At 44.7% G+C, this 7,742-nt stretch overlaps 1 protein-coding gene across 1 annotated transcript; it reads right to left on the reverse strand.

Annotated features, from left to right (window-relative positions):
• Positions 1-5,037: 5,037 nt before the first annotated feature.
• Positions 5,038-5,577, reverse strand: LOC137719843 (uncharacterized). The gene has a single exon (XM_068458847.1). The coding sequence runs from the start codon at positions 5,575-5,577 to the stop codon at positions 5,038-5,040; it is 540 nt and encodes a 179-aa protein (XP_068314948.1).
• Between the last annotated feature and the right edge of the window lie 2,165 nt (positions 5,578-7,742).

Consider the following 7,742-nt stretch of genomic DNA (forward strand, 5'->3'; position numbering starts at 1 on the left):
ATGATCTTGGACAAAATTGCACCTACAAAACAAATAACACCTTAGGTCAAGGCCAAGAGCCTCATGCGCCCACTATGATTGGGGGCGGGGGCTTTGGCTGAAGAGCCTCCGATGCCAAAGTTAGAATTTAGAGAGAAAAGTGTTTGAGAGTTTTGGAGAATTTTAGCAATAGTGTGGAATCAGGTTTTGGTGAAAATTGGAGCCAATATATAGGGCATGGCCGGTCCTATTTGGAAGAAAGAATGGACGGCCCTTGGGTATTTTTTGGGGTGTAATGAGTGATTTAATTGGTGATTAATAGATTAATTAGGAATTAATCCATTAATTAGCCAATTAACCTCCACTTAAATGGAATGTTATGTAGGTTATAAAATAATTACCTAAGATGAGGATGGATGAGAATATCGTTGAATTGGTTACCTATTTTGGACACTTTTGACTTGATTGACGGATGATTGTCCACTGCCCGCGCGTAGGAATCCTGGTATGCCTCAAGGGTATTTTTGTCCTCTTTTATCCAAAAATCTACGTGTCGCCTTGTGAATATTTTTGGCTCCACAAATGCCCCCACACTTGCTGAGCTACTCGTAGGAAATGGCAGTAAGTGTAGAGATCTTCTTGCTTGAGCAAACTTAGGATTGCTTCCTGTTTTGATGAAGATTCCCTCTTTAATATGAAATTAGATCCTTCTAGGAAAGGGAAATAAATTTCTCTCAAAGCCTATTTAAGTCCACCTTAAGTGGGTTATTAAATCAACTTTGGATAGTGATTTATTCTACCTTACAACAGAGAGAGAGCTTAGAGGATATTTGTTCCCCCTCCTCTAGCAATCTTCTACACCTTGCCCGTGCAAAGGACCATATTTCGTTGTTTTCTTTGTCTTCTTCGTGCCGCACCAGTGTTGTCGCAGGGCAACCGTCAGGGTAATGCGGCACAACGGCTGGCAGGGGCTAGGAGTCGGTTTGGCATGGGCTGAGAAGGTGTTATGGCAGGGATCATTACTTGGGCTGCTCGGCTTGGCTAGAGCCAAAGGCAGCTTGCGCGGTTGGGGCCGCAGATTGAGGCGCTGGGGCGCAATGCTAGACGAGTCGCATGGCTTATGTCTTTTGGGCTTTTGGACTTGACACGGGCCAGGCTGGTGATTGAGAGAGATAAGGAGGTTGTGGGCCTCATGAGCTGCTGAAATGTTGGGCATGCAGGCTTCTTGCCTGCTGGTATGAGAGAAAAAATGAGGAAAAAACCAATATGGGTTAAGTTCCCCTACTGAGTACCGTGAATATCGTTGGCTTCTTAGTTCTCTTTGTCGGGAGAAATGTGGGTTACTCTCTTGAGAGAAGGTAAAGAGGACCAAGGCAGATACTTTAGCTCGTCTGATCGTTATCGTGGAGCCTACTGTGAATGAAGGTGGAAAGAAAATATCTTCCCCGTCTACTCAAGAGATGCTGGTTAAGAAAGAACTGAAGATTTCCTCCACTGCTCGTGAGGGTCCACCAATTGTCAAGAAGCCTGTGATTGACATGACTTTTTCCAATGGGAAGAAAAATAAGGCTGCTAGATCTGAGCTTGTGGCGCCTGCTATGTCAAGAATGGCTAATTTAATTGTTGATAGTATTGCTCAGTGTAGAGGTCTTGTTATGCCCCTAGTGCCAAGGTCTATGCCAAGACGTCCGTTGGGAACTAAGTCCAGTTCTCATTCGGAAAGGCTTGCTATTATGAAGAGCGATAAGGTGGACTCTGCTGCTAAAGTGGCGCTAAGGCTTACTTTCTCTGTTGCTGAGGCTGATTTGCCTGTTGGGAAAGAGAAGACTGCTCACGTGGGCAGCTGTGAGAAATCCACTAAGCCTGCTTTTAGGGAGGCTGCTGAGGTATGTGTGCTCTTAAACCAAATCTGCTTGAAGACATGGACATTTGTGCCAAGTTTGTTGATGGCGTTTGAAAGGTTTGTTTGCCCAGTTGTTTTGTGAAGCATACGACCCAATATAAAAGGACTGTTTGCTTGCTATGATGCATATATAGTAAGGCTCAGATTCAAGATCTTGAGTTTGCAGTTTCTGAGCTTCATTTCGCTGCTTATGCAAAAGATAAAGAGTTGATTGCTGCTTATAATCAAGTAATCCACTTCAAGAGAATTGTCGATAAGCTTGAACCCCAAGTGTTGGAACTTTGAGGTGTACTAAAGATCAACGAAAGTTTGAAGAAAGAAGTGGATGAGCTGCAACGCGTCTGTGTTGGTCTGCTCGAGGAGCATGAACAACTGAAGGGTGAGAATGGTGGGTTCAAGCTTTCGAGACCTTCTCTATTTCTCTGGAAGACTTGCTTGCTTTTACTTTTGAGGCTTCCATTGGTGAAGTAGTTGAAGAAGTTGGTGCCCAGGCTAGGGCAGCTGGGGGTGAAACGCTGGATGATGCCGTTGTTAAGAGTGTCACTGCTGCTAAAGGTGTGGTGACCGAGTAGTCGTAGGATGTCTAAGCTACTAGAGTGTAGTCTTCTAGGTAGCCTTTAGGATTTTCTTTGTCTTTCCTTGTAGTTCTTGTTTTTCTTGAACTCCTCTGGCCTTTTTCAAGTTGTTTATAAACATCCTTCCTTCGTTTTTTTCATCTTTGTTTCTTTTGTTCATGCCTTAAGCTTTAGACTTGATAGACTAATGGCAGGCGTGCTACTTTTCTATAAGCAGACAGGCCCGCATAGTCTATGCAACCATAAGTGTTGGTATAGAACTTTGAAAAGTTGTTAGCCATAGGGTTGGCAGCCGGATGCCTTACTTATAGAAGCAGACAAATCCGCGTAACCACTAGGCTGTTAACCTTGGCTTTGTCCAATTCTGTAGGTTGTGTAATAAGTATCACAACATTTTAGGACTTGGTGTAAGTTGTTCCGCACTTGGCTGAGGTGAAGCTTATCGACTATGTAGCATGTCGGCAGTGGATAAAGCTTTGTATATGCATACGAGCTTGTTTAACCTTTCACAAGAATGTGGAGTTGTATAAGTCTAACATGGCTTTACTGCTCGAATGGCAAACCGTAGGCAGTCTTATGGAAACCGTAGGCTACCTTAGTGCACTCGGTAGCAGCTTTAGGGTTCCAAGGCAGCCGTGCATCAGATATACTGCATAATGTGCCCTCTCCATCTCTAGAGCCTGGTTCCTCACAGATTAGGCCAAGAAACCCAAAATCTTTCAGTTAGCTAAGCCTTGAAAAAGACCATTGTGGCTACTTCTAGGAATCCCGGCGCAAGCCATCGTGCATCTAGTTATCCTAGGGCAGCCAGACTCATCCATGTCTGGATATTCGGAGTGTAGAGCATGGTTGGTCCATCGGGGGGCGCAATTCTTGCAACGAGTCTCTAAGAAGGGCAAGGTCTTCTTTTGAAGTGCAGGAGTGACCAGTTGTTGTAAGCATGCAGCCGAGCCAAGTTATGATTACTTTTGAATTCCTCATTAAAAAACGAGTGAAACGAACAAGAACTTAGCTATAAGGTAAGAACTTCCTCAAATTGTAAGCGCTCTACTACTTTTCGATCTTTTTGTCGTTTCATGATGGCGAGGGTGTAATTACTTTAGCCGCCTACTGTGCTGATCTTATACGGACCTTCCTAGATGGGATGCATCTTTTTGGAGCCTTCTCTATGGGCAATGATGAAGGCTTTTCTTAGGACTAGATATTCGGGTTGGAACTGCCGGATCTTGGCCCTTTTATTATAGCTGGAAAGGAGCTGCTGCTGGTAGGCTGCGATGCGGGTGATGGTCTGCTCGCGTTTTTCTTCTGCCAGATCTAAGCTTGTGGCCATCTCCATACTGTTATGCTCAATGCTTAGTAGTAGAGCGGTGATACTTGACTTCATGGCATTGGGATGAATGATTGCTTCTGAGCAAAATGCCAAAGAAAAAGGAGTATTACCGGTTGCTCGTCTTTTGGTGATATGTTATGCCTGTAGATATCCAGGGAGTTTGTCTGGCCATTTTCCCCTCTTGTTGGTAAAGGATTTCTTGAGGCAGTCGAGGATCATCTTGTTGGATGCTTCAGCCCGTCTATTGCCTTGAGGATATCTCGGCGTGGACATCTGCTTCTTAACGTCATACTTTTGGAAGAACTTCGCCATACCTTTGCTCACGAATTGCAGGCCATTGTCAGTGACGATAGACTATGGGATACCAAATCAGCAAATGATGTTCCTCAATATGAAGTGCTCTATTTTTGTTTGAGTCCTGGTAGTCTTGGGCTCTACTTCTACCCATTTGGTGAAATGGTTGGTTGCCACGATCATCATGCCTCTGCCCTTAGTAGCAAGCGGCATAAGTCCTACCAGGTCGATTGCCCACTGTATGAACGGCTAAGGACTCATATGCAGGTATAGCTCGCTGGCAGGCAGTACTGGTATCAGCTGGTAGGGCTGGCAGCGGTCGCACTTTTGTACTAACTCCTTACTATTCATGGAGCTGGGGCCATGTTACATGTAGCAGGAGATGCTCAACTGCTGGTATCGGACCATTCTAGAGCTAAATTATGGAGCAAGGGTTGGCTAGGGCCGTGTGACGCACAACAGGAGGTGGTGCTCAACTGCCAGTACATATTGCTCCTATGTAGAATCTTTTGGGGCGACGAGGACAAAACTTGCTTCCTAATGTGTCATTCTAGTGTTTGTCTGCCCTTGGCGTGTCTTTTGGGCTGAGTCGTTGCGTTCGTCAGAAAACTTTGCATCCGCTAGGTCTACGCCTTTATCATCGCGCGTTTGGATTGGGCGGAATAATGCATCATGAGGATGACTGCATGTGTTTAAAGGTAAAACTTAAGCTTTCGGGTTGCAACAACTATCGCTAAAGTTAGCTTTTGCATTTCTAATAGCATTGAAAAAAGCTTTTGAACTATGGAATACAGGTAGTCGAGCCCCCAGCTCTTTTCGTATGATGGTAGAGCTTATTGCTGCTTCAGATACCATCAAACATGTGAATCAGTCTTCCTCTGCTTCCGGTTTAGATAGTAGGGAGGTGATGTCGGGTACTTCTTCAAGTCCTTGAATGTGCATTGGCAAGCCTCATCCTAAAGTGCATGCTTCTCTGCTAGAGTGAAAGAGTCTGCCAGAGTTAAATCTTCTTTCATGATTAATTTTCCGAATAGCGGATGGTCTGCTGGAAGTCCTTTTTGGAAGGCTGCTCTAGGTATCGAGTCATTGCATCCGACTATCTTTGCCTTCTCTGCTTTAAACCTCTTCATATAGTCACGAAGTGACTCTTTTAGGTTCTTCTTGACGTTAAACAAATGGTCGGACTTCTTTTTGATCGAGCGATATGATGAATATTCTTTGGTGAAAACCAAAGAAAGTTCGTAGAAACTCCGAATAGATTGTGGCGGCAGGGTGTAGAACCAATTTTGTGCCTCGCCTTGTAGAGTGATGGCGAATATCTTGCACATGAGATCGTCGTTGTTTCGATAGAGGATCATTGTGCTTCGATAATTCTTTAAATGTCTCTCCAGGTCTTTTTCCTCTTTGAAAGATGTGAAATATGGCATGTTGAACTCGCGTGGAGACTTTGCCTGCTTGATCTCATCCGTGAAAGGTGACCTGCTTATGTTAGTCATGTTTCGTCGTAGTGCCTCGTCGGTGACCTCTTTACGTTAGAAATCACACAATCGCTTAGTTAAGAGTCTCTCGACTTCTTCCTGGATTTGTCTTTGTTGGGGTAGTGGAGCTCTCGGCTGCCCTCAACCTTGACTTGCTAGTTTAGGCTGCTCTCCCATGTGTTTGGCTCGTTTATGCCACAGATGCAGTGAGTGTGGTACGTTCCTAATAGGCGAGGCGTTTCGCATGCTGCTGGTTGAACTTGAGCCAGATTGAGTGACTGTTTCTCCCCATCCGTTGTGCTGTCTACTTCGATGTGATGTGGAGGATGCTCCTTACGGGCCTAGCCACGAATGAACGCTTCGCTTAAAAGGCTGTTCATATTGATTATCAGAGTGTGGCCTCAATTATGAGTGTATGTTCGTCGAGAGTACACACTTCTCCATGCCCTAAGACGGGAGTATACGTTATCTCGGGGGCTTAATCGGGAGTGTACTCTGCCCGAACGCTCGGTTCGTGGCTGGTCGAGTGGCTGCTTGTCGGGATGCTGCTAGAAAAATTCTTCATTTTCCCTTGTCTTACTTTGGGACACCTCGTCTGGGGCACGTTGTATCTTGGTATGCTGCAAGAATTGGTTCACCATGGTCGTCTACTGTGCGAGGGCGCTCGTCAACTCTATGACTTAGCGAGACAAGTGTTGTTTTCCATTTGGGTTGGAAAAGTTTGGAAGGAATGCATCTCTTTGAGCAGTGGAAGTGTGGTAGACTTCGAGCACGAGATTTGAGTTGGGAAATGTCAAATCCGCAGAAAAATGTGGTAAAAATGCTCCCGGTTTGATCATCGGTTCGGAAATTTGGAGCTGGGATGCTTGAACTAATCTTGGACCGATTTAGGCTGCTAGGAAGGCCACGGGAGCAGGCTGTGCCACGAGAGTAGGCTATGCCACGAGAGTGGGCTACTCGGTGGGAGCAAGCTAGGCCACGAGAGTGGGCTGCTCGACGGGAGCAGGTTGGGCCACGGAAGTGGGCTGCTCGGCGTGTGGCACAAGTGAGTGCGAGGCTTGGGCTCAGGCCCATGCAAGCTTGGATGGCACCGCTTAGGCCATGGTGGAACCTTGTAGTGGTGGTGCCACTCCGCCTATGACCACGTTTAGCCTTGCGGATCGCTGCGGTCCCATTTCTTAAGTATTGGAATTTTCACTTGTGGAATTTTCTAAATTTCTAGCCATTATATTCCTCTTTTACGTTTTATCAAAGAATCTTTGCGAATAAAAAATTCTAATAATAAGAATGTATGAAAAATACAAGGGGACTAGAAAATAGAAAAAATAGAGAAAAAATCTTTTTACACGATAGTCTTCTACGAGTATGGATCTCAACTCTCAAAGAAAGCACCAATTTGTGGATGCAAACTTCTTCCTCCTTGATCTTGGACAAAATTGCACCTACAAAACAAATAACACCTTAGGTTAAGGCTAAGAGCCGCACGTGCCCACAATGAATGGGGGGGAAGGGCTTTGGTCGAAGAACCTCCGATGTCAAAGTTAGAATTTAGAGAGAAAAGTGTTTGAGAGTTTTGGAGAATTTTAGCAAGAGTGTGGAATCAGGTTTTGGTGAAAATGGGAGCCAATATATAGGGCATGGTTGGTCCTCTTTGGAAGAAAGAGTGGCCGGCCCTTGGGTATTTTTTGGGGTGTAATGAGTGATTTAATTAGGAATTAATCCATTAATTAGCCAATTAACCTCCACTTAAATGGAATGTTATGCAGGTTATAAAATAATTACCTAAGATGAGGATGGATGAGAATATCTTTGAATTGGTTACCTATTTTGGACACTTTTGACTTGATTGACGGATGATTGTTCACTTCTGGCGCGTAGGAATCTTGTTATGCCTCAAGGGTATTTTTGTCCTCTTTTACTCAAAAATCCACGTGTCGGCTTGTGATTATTTTTGGCTCCACAAACACTAATAGAACTTGGTATGGTGACGACCCTTACATTTTGGCAAACATGGCAAAACAGATTGTGTATCTAGATGACCCTAAAGCCGGGAGAGGTTGGAAAGTTTTTCAGAAGATGGATAAAAGGAATGTGTATGCTATACCAGAACAAGACCCTACTGATGACGACGTCGACAACGTCACTGACCAACGTTTAGAATCTTTAATGGAAATGATGCGAAA

The sequence above is a fragment of the Pyrus communis genome, chromosome 1 (genome assembly GCF_041283825.1).
Source record: "Pyrus communis isolate YQ-2024b chromosome 1, ASM4128382v1, whole genome shotgun sequence".
NCBI classification, from domain to species: Eukaryota; Viridiplantae; Streptophyta; class Magnoliopsida; order Rosales; family Rosaceae; genus Pyrus; species Pyrus communis.

Coding starts and splice junctions, on each gene's coding strand:
- LOC137719843 (XM_068458847.1), bottom strand. CDS start 5,577: ATGACTAACATAAGCAGGTCACCTTTCACGGATGAGATCAAGCAGGCA.